Source organism: Octopus bimaculoides, chromosome 7 (assembly GCF_001194135.2).
Source record: "Octopus bimaculoides isolate UCB-OBI-ISO-001 chromosome 7, ASM119413v2, whole genome shotgun sequence".
In the NCBI taxonomy this organism is placed as follows: Eukaryota; Metazoa; Mollusca; class Cephalopoda; order Octopoda; family Octopodidae; genus Octopus; species Octopus bimaculoides.
In genome coordinates, this window is record NC_068987.1 from 5012241 (window position 1) to 5026041 (window position 13801).

Below are 13801 nucleotides of genomic sequence, written 5' to 3' on the forward strand. Positions count from 1 at the left end.
CCCCCGAGGGTGGTTGAAAGTTCCCTTATAAGATGCAGGGAAGACTTGTTTCTCCTCTATAGCAAGACACCTGGCCTTTTCCCTTTATCATACTTTAGCCTCTCAACACCTGGTATAACACCCCACCACTTAATCAAAGAGCCTTTTTTCCCTGTTCTGTCTTGCAAGTTCTTCAGTGAACTCTGTAGTGCTGGTGGCACAGGAAAAACACCCAGGACATACTATAAAATTGTAGGGCTTCCAGTTGTAGAACCCATTATACCATCAAGGAATTCTGCTGGAAACTTACTTCTTCTATTATAAGATTTGCCATAAATTCATTAACTTCTTCATTTTCTCCAATGGACTATTTTTTCTTTTTAAAAACTTAGTTTTGCTTTTGATCTAATTCTTGTCTTTTTTTTTTTCAACAGACAGAGAATCCACTTTGAACTTCATGGTTTTAGTTACCTGATGGAAATCATTGACCTTCTGCTTCATGATGCTGAGGAACGGCAGACTGGTCTCACAGACCAAGAAGTTGATCTTTGCTGTGAAGTACTGAAGATTCTTTTCAATCTTACCATGTCTCTCAAGATGAAATCATTAGATGAGGTAAGATAGCTACTTCTTCACTAATTTACAAACATAGCCGGCTTTTTCTTCTAATGTCCAATTCATACCATGGAAAGAGGACATTAAATGATGATGATGTTATTCAAATATGATGTACATTGGATTGTATGTACTTTGGATTGTAATTTGGTTGTTGTTTCACTTTGACAGGAAGAAGACGGCCACCTAATGCGTCTGATTAGTGTGTTGAGAGAGTTATTATTATGTAAAACAGAATCAAATGACCGCAAAGAAGAACTGGTCAGGTAAATAATTCTTTAGAATTCTTCAGATTGTTTTTTTTTTTTAAACAGTTCCATCATCATTGTTTTAATGTTCACTTTTCCATTCTTGCATGGGTTAGACAGAATTCCTTGAGGCAGATTTTCTGTGACAGGATGCCTTTCCTGTCACTAATCCTCACCTGTTTCCAAGCTAGGTGATATTTCCCCATGGTTGGACATGTTTACACAGAAGATTGGAAACAAGCGACACTGCTTGTAGAATGGTGTTGCTTGTTTACAACCACCATACAGTGTTAAGTAAGGAGACACAAACACACACACACCCATGCTCACACACACATTTTCAATACCAACCTGGCTGAAACTGCCTCTGGCTCTGTAGTACAAATGTCTTGTTTTCATAAGTCCTGAACTAAAATCTTCCACCAAACCTTAGTCACAATTTATGTTCCTAACACCAGCTTAATGATAACTAAGTTATTTTACTAAATTCTTTGTTATATTTAAAGTAATTGAAAGAAACACAGAGCATCTCAAAATATATACAGTGACAAAAGAGTTAAATGTTTTGTGTTTTTTATTTTATAGCCACACTGTGAACTTGTTAACCAACGTACCTGCCACCAGTTTTGAGCAACTCCTCACGCCATTGACTGATAGCGGTGCTGACTCTGTAACTAAAGATAATGAGACTGAAGGTAAAAATATGGAAAGTATTGTAGTTCTGCTTAATTTCCTGCATCAGCGATTAAGGAAAGTTTCACGGGAACAAGACAAAAACATCCAGAATATTGTACAGCCTGCTCCTCACAACACAGAAACCAAACTCCATTCTAAGGTAATGAATATCATTTAACTCTTTTTATGCACAATATAAGAAAGAGGTGTGGCTGTTGTGTGATTGAGAAGTTTACCTTCCAATCAGTGTTGTTGTGTTTTACCTTTGATAAATATCTTCCCTATAGCCTCAGACTGACCAAATACACACACACACACACATCAACATCATCATCACCAGCATCAGTTAATGTCTGTTCTCCATGCTGGCATGGGTTGGGCGGTTTGACAGGGGCTGGCAAGGATGGAGAGCTGCACCAGGTTCCATAGTCTGTTTTGGCTTGGTTTCTACAGCTGGATGCCCTTCCTAATGCCAACCATTTTACAGAGTGAACTGGATGCTTTTAAGTGTTTTTTTATTATATATGTATGATGGCTGTCCTCACATGGTCAAGAAAGACCATCACTGACCATTGAGAACAATTGTGCGTCTGATAAAATTCCACTTTACACTTGTGACTCTACTAGTGACTATTGAGCCCAGCTCTTCATGGACATACATGTCTGCAGATATTACAGATGAAACTTCCTCCATTCACTAAACTGGTCTTGTGTTTTTGAACTGCTCACCTAAGTTCAGCTATTCAGAATGTGTGTTTGTTTAAAAGTACCCATTCCTTCCTTCACCTGTGTCATACATTTGTGGCGATGACAAGCACTGCCTTCCCAATCGACCTTCCATATCTCACATGCCTTCAATAAGGACTTTACACAATCCTTAAGATTTTCTATCAACCAAATCCACTCACAAGGCTTTGGTCAGCCCAAGGCTGTAGTAGAGGACACTTACCCAAGATGTTTCACAATGGGACTAAACCAAAAGCCATGTGGTTATGCAGCAAACTTCTTACTACACAGCCACACCTGTCTGTCAGTTTCTTTGTCTCTCTCTCTCTCTCTCTGTATATATGTGTGTGTGTGTGTGTGTGTGTATATATATATATATATATATCTTTTGTTGCTTATTGGTGAAGGATGAGTCAGGTTGAATTTTGAATCTTTTTGTTTGTTGCTTTCAGCCCCCATGTGGTATGTCTGACAATTTGACACCTATACTACACTGTTTATGTGAAGCCAGTCGTAATAACAGATCAATCAGAAAATTCTGTCGTCTTAAGGTAACAACTTTCTTTTATTATGCTCTTCCTTAACTATTTTTTGTTTTGTTTTTAGTTTAAGATTCTCATGCATATTAAATGAAAGAAATTCATAATATCTAAAAAAGACATTATACACTTTTCATTACACTCATGTGTAAACACACACACACACATTATGTTTTCTTGGTCGCTCTCTCTCTTACTCTCTCACTGGGTAACCATGTACCACCTCTATAGCAAGACATCTATTTCTGCCTCCCTATTTCTCTGTCACATTCTAACCTTTCATCATCTGATTCTGGATCATCTCCTCCAATGCCCCTTCCATTATAGCAAGACACTTGTTTCCTCCCCTGCCCCTTTCATAATTCCATGTCTTGCGAGTTACTTGATGACACTGCCGGTGCCATGTAAAAAGCATCCAGTGGTTGGCATTTAGAAAAGCATCCAGCTGTAAGAATCGTGCTAAAACTAACCTCACCTATGCTAGCGCCACATAAAAAGCACTGAGTCCATTCTGCTGAGTGGTTGGTGTTAGAAAGGGCATCTAGCTGTAAAAACCCTGCCAAAACTGACAGAGTAGCATAAGGTAGTTTTTCTACCTGGTCAGCTCCTGCAAACCTACCCATGCATGCATGGAAGGTGGACATTAAAACGATGATGATGATGATTTTCCTCCATTTCTAGTTACACTGGTATCAGGCAAAATTTGAAATTAATATTTCTCATCTGCATCTTCTCAACAAATCTATTCCCATATGAATAGTCTCCCAACAATTGATATTTTTAAGAAAACCTTTCTCACTTTTTAGATAAAACATGTATTTCATATGTTTTGTATTTCTCTTTGTTAAGGTTTTACCACCAATGCGTGATGAAGTCCTAAATCTTCCTGAAGAAGGAGACACATTAAGAAACAGGTCTGTAATTAGTTCTTCATCCTTCTTAATATGTCTCGTGCCAAGTCATTGTAGGATGGATGCTTTTTCAAATCCAGGAATTTTCAATAATCATTTCACTATATATATATAAAGGGTTGGCCAAAAGTCACCTGACAGTAAATTAAAACCATTTAATTCCAAGATTAAATACAAAAAATTATTTTATATGAGACTTCACTAATAAATAGACAAATGTTGAAAAACAAACAGTGATTTTAACTCACACCATTCAATTATTAAGCATTCATAATTGTAATGAATAAATAAAATTAAGTATTTATGGAATTTTGATTTACTGTCTTTTGGCCAACCCTGTATGAATATATATATAAACAGTGGGTCATATATCGAAAAAGAAGCACATTCTAAAAGATAGAGCAGTATTGTATATACATGCAGTTTAAATATATATCTGGTTGTAGAGTGACCAATGATTTTGCATCTATAGTGTGCTTAACTTTATAGACTCTAAATGGCAGGGGACATATAGAGTCAGACTCTAATGGCAGAGGGCATATAGAGTCAGACTCTAATGGCAGAGGGCATATAGAGTCAGACTCTTAATGGCAGAGGGCATATAGAGTCTGATGAGTCATCTACAAAGCTAAGTGCTTTATGGATGCGAAACCATTGGTCACTCTATGACCAGACACATATTTAACTTCAGTATATATACATAGCATAAATGTATCAAGAGAAACGAGACAGACAGTTGGAGAATGTGAGAGGTTCCAAAGTAGGTAAAAATTCAAAAGGTGCTGGACAGAATGGGAACAGAATAAATTAGCATAAAAAGTGGACTCAAAGAATTGTAAGCCGAAAAAAAAAAAAAACCATAAGGAAGAGAAGTAGACTGGCATTTCAGGTGAACCCTTTATTGAAGTAGAGTAATGTAGAAATAAGCAAGAAAAAAAGGGACAGAAACAATACCTGTTTAATGTGTGTCTGTACCTTTCAGCTATATTCTGTAGAATGTACATTAGACCAGAAGTAGACAAATGGATTAAGTGGTGCCAAGAGTAGGTGGGAAAGTTGTGGCAGATGAAATGAGGGTATGAGAAGGTAGGGGAGGGTGTGAGAGAGGGATGGAGTTGTGTGGAAGGTTGAGAAGAAAGGCAGTGTGGTAAGAGATGGGAGATGGGGGGGGGTAGAAGTAGTGTGTATGTGACTGTCTGGATTTGAAGATGACCATTTCCTTCATTTGTGAATCCTTTGACATTATACGTCCTCCGATCCTTGACATACAGCCTCAGTCTTTGATGGAACTTGTAAATGTTTGGTTGGAGGGGGGTCAGATGGAATTCTTCATGGATGCCACTTTTCTAACTTCTCTTTATCTTCAATCCTCTTTCATCTACAATATTACCAAAGCAAGCACTGGGCAGTAATACCTTTTGGTCTTGAAGGGTTGATCTTACTTCTCTTCAAAGCCTAGCCTGGCACTGACCATGGTGTTACTGGCCATAGACAATCCTACAGGGTGAGATGCCATAAGTCAGATATTGTACAGGGTGTCCACAAAGTCTGGGTACATGAAGTAAATAAAATCATAACAAACAATAAAATATAAGAAATAAGAATTTTTTAAAGTATGTGTTACTCCCCATGTACCCAGACTTTGTGGACACCCTGTACACTGCTTATACTGACCATCTCACTTGGTGCTTGTATAGCATGGATTCAATGCTCGCTGGGGCACCATCTGAGACCAGCAACTTGTTTGTTTATTTTGGAGTAAAAAAATGTCTTAAACTTCCAGCCTTCAAATAATACTACTCTTATATGCTTAATACGTTTTTTTCTTTCTTTCTTTCAGATTGTGTCTGCTCTTAACCTCTCTAAGTCCTAGTATAAAACATTTGGTGCCTGATTTTCTGTTTACATTGTGTAAAGAAAATGGTATGTTACTGCCTAAAATGATTTATTTCTTCATTTGTTTAACCCTTTTTGTTACCAAATTTCTTTTGAAATACACTGCCTTTGTTTCAATATCAAAGAATTTAGTTAATATATCCTTGATTGTAAGCTTAGTTGCACCAACAAAACTAACAAAGAACCTAGTTAGGTAGAGACTGAATAGCAACAACATTGACTATCTTGTTAATTAGCAGTTAATTTGTGCTCCATTTCAGTATTAGTGAAGGCACATGACCTAGTGGCTACAGTGACCTTGTGGCTACGGTGACCTAGTGGCTATGGTGACCTAGTAGCTACAGTGATCTAGTGGCTATGGTGACCTTGTGGCTACAATGACCTAGTAGCTACGGTGACCTAGTGGCTACAGTGACCTAATGACTACGGTGACCTAATGGCTACAGTGACCTAGTAGCTTCGGTGACCTAGTGGCTACAGTGACCTAGTGGCTACGGTGACCATGTGAAATGCAGCAGGATTTGGAAAGATAGCGATGATGTTTGAATAACATAGAAAGAATCCATGCCAGTGCCATTAATAAAGCACTGATACTGGTGCCATGTAAAAAACACCCTGAACACTCTGTAGAGTGATTGGTGTTAGGAAGGGCATCCAGCCATAAAAACCATGCCAAAGCAGACAATTGGAGCCTGATGCAGCTCTCTCTGTCAAATCGCCCAATCTGTGCAAGCACGGAAAGCAGACATTAATGATGATGATGGTGTTTACGCTATGTATACTAGACTTGTATGCCAGAAAACATGTAAATTCAGAGAGTTTTGATTCTCAATGTTATTCCAGAAGCAAATCATTTGCTGAGTTCTCGTATTTTTATCATTTTTTTTCTTTCCTTCGATTAAATCTATTTCTCTCTCTCTTCCAGTTGATCGTATGATAAAGTATACAGGTTATGGGAACTGTGCTGGACTTCTTGCTGAGCGTGGCCTCCTGATGGGTGGACGTGGGAAAATGGCCAGTTATTCAAGTGAATCTGAAGATTCTGAAACTGAAGAATATACAGAGTTAAGACCAATGTAAATATTTTTGTTTCTTTTTTTCAAATTCTTCTCTTCATATTTTTAAGTGTCTCAAACATACAAGACATATCCTACTTTATTCTGTCAGGTTGTGAAACCAATACTTCTTAACCCTTTCGATACCAACCTGGCTGAAACCACCACTGGCTCTGAGTACAAATGTCTTGTTTCCATAAGTTTTGAATTAAAATCTTTCACCAAACCCTTGTTACAATTTATCTCCCTAGCACCAGCTTAACGATAACTAAATTATTTTACTAAATTCTTTGTTATATTTAAAATTAATTGAAAGAAACACAGAGCATCTCAACAGAAATATGGTAATGAAAAGGTTAACGCAGTAGGGACTAGGAAGTAGGAGTGAAATATTGAACCAGAACAACTTGATTTTATACATCGATGAGAACTATTTTCTTTGTCTAGGGTTAATCCAGTAACCGGCCGTTGGGAGGAAGAGCGACCAAAAGCTATAGACAACATGAGTGAAGAACAGAAAGAGTACGAAGCTATGAAAGCAGTTGACCTAATTCACAAGTTGCATGAGTAAGTAAATAGTTTATACGGCATAGTTTCACTTTATGTAATTGTTGCCAAAATCCTGTTTCCCCTCGTATGTCATTTGACTCAATTTTGTGTGAATAAGCATGGATCATATTATTGATTCTCTGTGGGTAAGGCAGTTCATTTTTTCACTGTCCAATACAAGCAGATTCATTTTTGTGAATAATCACAACATACTCTCTGTAGCAAGACACAACTGCGACAACAAAAAGACCTGAGATCAGTTCACTAGGGAGCCTCTATGCAGTTATTCAACCTGCTAGAAATAGCAACCAAATTTTCTCCAACTTAAAAATAACGACACATTGGACAATGTTGTCACACACCATTTTTCTTTCTCAACTCAACTCATCAGTGTGGGTGTAACTGTGTGGTTAGAAGTTTGCTTCCTACAAGATTCTTGGTTCAGTTCCACTGCATGGCACCTTGGGTAAGTGTCTTTCTACTACAACCTCAGGCTGACCAAAGCCTTCTTCAGTAGATTTGGTAGACAGAAACTGAAAAAGTCCCTTCATATGTGTGTGTGTGTGTTTGTCCCCCACCACTGCTTGACAATAGTGTTGATGCATTTACATCCCCGTAACTTAGTAGTGCAGCAAAAGAGACTGATAGAATAAGTACCAGGCATTAAAAAAATTAAGTACTGGTGTTGATTTGTCTATGAAATTTCTTCAAGGCAGTGCCCCAGCATGGCCACGGTCTAATGACAACCTGTAAAAGATGGGAGATACCTTTAAAACAGTTAGGAATAACTTGAGGGAAATTTGGCTGCTATTTCTTGCAGGTTGAGTTATTATACCTGCTGTAATAAGTTTTTGTCCATCACACCTGTCTATAATTAATTGCCAATCAATTTCCTTTTTCATTTCCAGGAAAGGTGTGATTCAACCAGGTTGCTTGGGACAAGATGGAAAACCAACACCCATATCGCATATCCTGCAAATGACTGAGAATATTAAGATTTCTCCGGAAGCTTCCTCTGATTCTGATTGAACGCATTCTATTCTTCTTTACTTTGAAAGGAGAGGAAAGAAAGGCAAAAATTACAGCAACAACAATACCGACAAAAATAATAATGATAATGATGAGGATAAAGAAAAGAAAAATACACTTTTTTTCCACATTTTATTTTTATTATTTTGAAAGGAAAATTGAAGAAAAATATTTATTCAATATTATACGATGGAAACTTCCTACAACTTTTATATGAAGACAAGAAGATGTGAAGCAGAAATACTAACTTAAAAACAAACTACAAACATTCTATCATAAAAACTCCTGAGAAACAAAATCCCAGAAAAGCAAGCAAAGACCAGAAGTAATCCTTGTTTTAGATGAAGAGCCTTCTTTTTTGTCATTTTTCTATTTGTCCCATGCTCCTGGGCAGTTCCTGAGTGCTTTATTTGTTGTTGTTGCTATTATTATTATTATTATTAAGATGGTGACTGAATCGTTATTGTGTCAGACAAAATTCTTTTGTGACATTTCATCCATTTTTACATTCTGAGTCCAAATACCACCAGGGTCAACTTCGCCTTTCATCTTTCTGAGGTTGGTAAAATAAGTACCAGTTGAGTACTGGGGTCGGTGTAATTGACTTTCCCACTCCCTTAAAAAATTGCTGGCATTGTGCCAAAATTTGAAACCTTTATCATCATCATCATCATTATTATTATTATTATTATTATTATTATTATTATTATTATTATTATCATCATTATTATTATTATTAGTAGTAGTAGTAGTAGTAGTAGTAGTACTGATGGCGGTTTTGGTGAGTGTTCTGAGTAAGAGGTAAACTCTCAGCAACTCAAGACTATCATACAGTTTCAGGACTTAGTCAAAGTCATTTCATGTTATTTGTACCTTAATAACTTTGTCAAAGGCTTGAATGTCACAACATCACATTCCTCTCTCTCATGCCTAAAATATAGGGCTTTTATGCCAAGCCCAAAAGCTAAATCTCATTAATATTACTAGTGTGGTTTAGATGACTAAACTTTTAGACTGATAATTAAATGCACTGCAGTAATTGGTATCCTTCTTGACAGTCCTGAACTGAAATCTTGCCACAGTAAGTTCTATTTCACATATCCTTTCACATAATTATCTCTAGTGTACAAAGACTAGTTTAATTAACCCTTTTTTCCTATCCTTCAAGAATTGGCTATGTACCTGAGTGAAAACTTGGTAGCATTTTTAGGGTGGTAACAACTCAGGAGAGTAGAAGAGCATTGGAGTAAATGTAGTACAATATTTAGTTTTGAAATTTTTTATTTATTTTAATTTTAAATTCTCAACTGAGTTGGTTTTGCTTTTCATCCCTCAGGAGCCATGAAAATAAGTATCAGATAGATACATGCATGCATACACATATATACAGGGTTGGCCAGAAGTTACCTGGCAGTAAATCAAAATTCCATAGATACTATCTGTAATTCTGACCTTGGCTTGAGTGGAAAAATGTGTCCACTCAAGAAGGATCTTCAGTTTAAACAATTTTTATGATGTTTCATATTTAGATGCTTTTTATTAAATTCATTCAGAAATAAAGCTTGGAATTAAATGGTTTTGATTTACTGTCAGGTGACTCTTGGCCAACCCTATATATATATATGTATATATATATACACACACACACACATGCATACATACACACACACACACATAGAGAGAGAGAGAGAAGAGAGGTAACAGATGAGATCGAGAGAATATCTATATAGAAAACACTTTGTAGCGCTCAAAAGATTTGAAGTTAAACTCTGAAATTTTTACCGAGGACCAAATCAGCAGGATAAAGATTGACTGAAAGGGGAATCCAAGTGAGTAGATACAGAGACAATGATGCAAATATAGAGATAAAATTGCTTGGGTTTGATGTACCAAATATATGTACATGTATATAAAGAAAAAATGGAAATAAAGAAAAGGCAAAGACTGCAAATTTTCAGATGGTTAACATTCAAGTATAAATATATCATCCATCTAGCATGGAGGGCAGATGTTAAACAATGATAATGATGATATTTATATATTAATAGAGCAAACTTACTCAGATTACATAGACTCAAAGAATTTGAGGGAAGAAGGTATGGTGTTACAAGTCCAACAGCTGTTTCTGGGGGCTCAGAGTTATTTCATAATGTTGGCAGATAAGAATCTTATCTTTCCACCCTGAAGAAGGAGGCCAGGTTCTTTCCAGTGTTTATTTGCTTCTATTACTGGTTGCAAATTTTTGGTGAACCACATCTGCCGACATTATGAAGTAACTCTGAGCTCCCAGAAACAGCTGTTGGACTTGTAATACCATACCTTCTCCCCTCTAATTCTTTAAGTCTAAGTAATCTGAATAAGCCTCTTCTATTAATATATATATATTTATACTTGAAAGTTTATCATCTGAAAATATTCAGTCTTTGCCTTTTCTTTATTTATATGTATACATGTACATACATTCTGTACATCAACCCTAAGAAGTTTTATCTGTTTATTTGTATCATTCTCTCTCTCTCTCTCTTTCTTTTTTACACACACACACACACACACACACACACATATATATATGTGCATATATTTGTTTTTAATGGTGGAGCTTGATGTAGATAAAGTTATAAATGATAGCAATGTAACTATTGGGTTTAAAATCCTTTGGATTGTAAAATTTGAAGGCAGCCTTCAACTTTTTTAACCCAATATTTACTCGCTATCATTTATAGCTTTATCTACTTTGAGTTCTACCATTAAAAACGAATTATTTAACATTCTCTCAAATTTTCTAAAATTCCTATGATGTAAACTATATATATATATATATACATATCAAATGTAATTACAGCATTGAAGACACATGGTAACCATTCAAAAAAGACAAAAATTTAACTTCACTTAAAACATTTCTAATTTAGTGTCAAAATGTTCATCACACTAATTATAACCTGGTCACTGACATGGATGCTCTGTTTATTAATGACTGTCATGTGTCTTCCACTCTGTAATTGGTTTAGTTTCAATACATTCAATGCAGGATCTGGGATCGAATCTCTTGCCCGGCAAGTACATCATATATATATATATATATATATATATATATATATCTCATCATCGTTTAACGTCCGCTTTCCATGCTAGCATGGGTTGGACGATTTGACTGAGGACTGGTGAAACCAGATGGCAACACCAGGCTCCAATCTAATTTGGCAGAGTTTCTACAGCTGGATGCCCTTCCTAACGTCAACCACTCAGAGAGTGTAGTGGGTGCTTTTACGTGTCACCCGCACGAAAACGGCCACGCTCGAAATGGTGTCTTTTATGTGCCACCCGCACAAGCCAGTCCAGGGGCACTGGCAACGATCTCACTCGAAAATCCTACGGGAGCCAGTCAGGCGAGTGGAGTTGATGCAGTTGCCTGTACCTCCTCCTTCCTATTAATTAGCTCTGTGCCTAATTAAGAAAGCAATCATTGTCATCATGGTATGAAAGAAGATAGCTGAGGTAGTTAAATGTCAGTGTAGACATTACAGTGTTTAGTTTGTGTCCCCTTTTCTGAACCCAACTTATGGTGGGCTTTGTCTTTCAATCCTTTGAGGGTTGGTGAAATACATATCTATAACCACTCCCTTACAAACATTGTGCCTAGTCTGAAACACACATATTATTGTCATTATGTTAGCAGGAACCCTTGTGTGGTGCTAAGTTTTTAACAAGTGAAATCGGTTTTGTTTTCATTCTTAGTAGGAGTGATCTTTTAATTCCTTCTACATTATGTATTTTTGGTATGTTATGACTTACAATATCTTCTTGTCTATATATTCGAGACTTTGTGCCTCTGTAACAAATCATCATCATCATCATCATCATCACCATCATCATCACCATCATCATCATCATCATCATAGCAAATAACAAACCTTGTAGACCTAAAGGTAACCTGACAACCCAACACTTCACATCAATTTTTTCAATTCCAAATTGAAGAATTTTCACCTCACTCTGGTATAAATACTGCCAAGAAAAGACAATAATCTACCAAAATCTCACTTCCATCTTCTTCAAGTTGTGGCTTTATGCTTAAGTGAGAAATCATAATTGCAGCAAATATGGTATTGAAGCAAAAGAATTGTCAAGAATTTACTGGCTGGTTTTTGAATAACCACCCTTGGAAAGTCACACATCCTAATTCCACCATTCTTCATCCAGTATATATCTGAGGTGTGATAAATACATATGTTAAAAAGAAATCATTATTTTGTTCTTTTATGATAAATTTTTGTATCGCTTCATCAACATTGATGTACCGCATTAACTTGTTACAGTACAATCTAAATATTTGCCTTGCTTATATTCACATTCATTAAACACCATAACTCTGTCTACACACACAGAGCAGAACAATGTAAATATTATTTGTATGTAGAATAATTTCTCTAAACCCTAGAAATTGATTTTTTAAAATTTAACATTTTAATCCATTGTTGATTTGATCAATTGTTACTGGTGTTTTTTTCTCTTTGTGTTATATGGAGTTTTTTTTGTTTTTTGTTGCATTTTATTTTTATATCTTTAAAACCCTTTTTTTTGCATTCAGATTAATCTTTCAAATGTAATGCTTATTTATTCACATTGTTTTGAATTAATTGCACAGCATTGTGTAACTTTGAGATTTTGATGATGTTACTGTTTACTTTGAGAATAATATAGTACGGTAGATGTGAGAGACTGAATCTGACCAGTTTGAGCATAAAACATGTAGGATATTTTGGTCAGATATGACTGGTTTAAATACTAAAGGTTTAAAGAATCAATTACGGCTTTAGGTGTTGTGGGCAAATACAGATTCACACATATAAATGCAAATTCACTCATTTAAATACAGGTTCACACTCAGACTTGCAGATGATATTATATATTGGGTTCTCAGATGAATTCATTCATTTTTTTTTTTCTACTTGGCTCTCCATTGTCATACATGTGAAAAAGAGATAAATTTCTTTTCAAATTTCAAAAACGAAAACAAAAGAAGTAGAGGAAGAATATAGCTACAAAAGTCCATGAAGCACTGCAATAAAAATATTTTACATGTAAATTCAAATAACATTGGAAAGGATTAAAATAAATGGATGTAAAAAGCCCTAAAAGCAAATTTATCTGACAGTCCTAAAGTTAACTCTTTTATCTAATTCCTTTTCAAAGGTGGACAAGAGATAACACTCCTGTGTTGCCACCAATTTGTCTCTCATGAAGCGCAAAGTCAAAAGGGTAGCAGCCAACAAGCTAAGAGGGCTATTGTTTGACCAACACCCTTAACTTTCAAATTGCCCTTTAAGTAGATACTATGCGTATTTCAAGCCATTGCAGGAGTGTTTCAGTGGATGATGACTGCCTCTCTAAGCTGATTTCCTTTAGATACACAATTTGAAGACTTAATGGATTATGAGACGACACACACACACACACATGACCAAGCAAACAAAAACCAAAATTAAGGCAGACTGAAGATACTAAGGAGTAAATTGCTGCACTAGTCACTGTAATATAGCTAGTTCGATTGTCTAGCATTAGTTACAAATTACCTA

The 13801-nt window shown here is 36.0% G+C and overlaps 1 protein-coding gene across 1 annotated transcript in view; it reads left to right on the forward strand.

Annotated features, from left to right (window-relative positions):
* Window positions 1–9795, forward strand: part of LOC106882476 (synembryn-A) — a 17075-nt gene extending 7280 nt beyond the window's left edge. The window contains exons 7-15 of the mRNA XM_014933163.2: window positions 414–594; window positions 766–860; window positions 1428–1677; window positions 2696–2794; window positions 3632–3696; window positions 5534–5616; window positions 6515–6665; window positions 7092–7211; window positions 8102–9795. Coding sequence (XP_014788649.1) covers window positions 414–594; window positions 766–860; window positions 1428–1677; window positions 2696–2794; window positions 3632–3696; window positions 5534–5616; window positions 6515–6665; window positions 7092–7211; window positions 8102–8222 — 1165 coding nt within the window. The 3' untranslated portion in view covers window positions 8223–9795. The remainder of the gene's footprint in view (window positions 1–413; window positions 595–765; window positions 861–1427; window positions 1678–2695; window positions 2795–3631; window positions 3697–5533; window positions 5617–6514; window positions 6666–7091; window positions 7212–8101) is intronic.
* Window positions 9796–13801: the final 4006 nt, after the last annotated feature.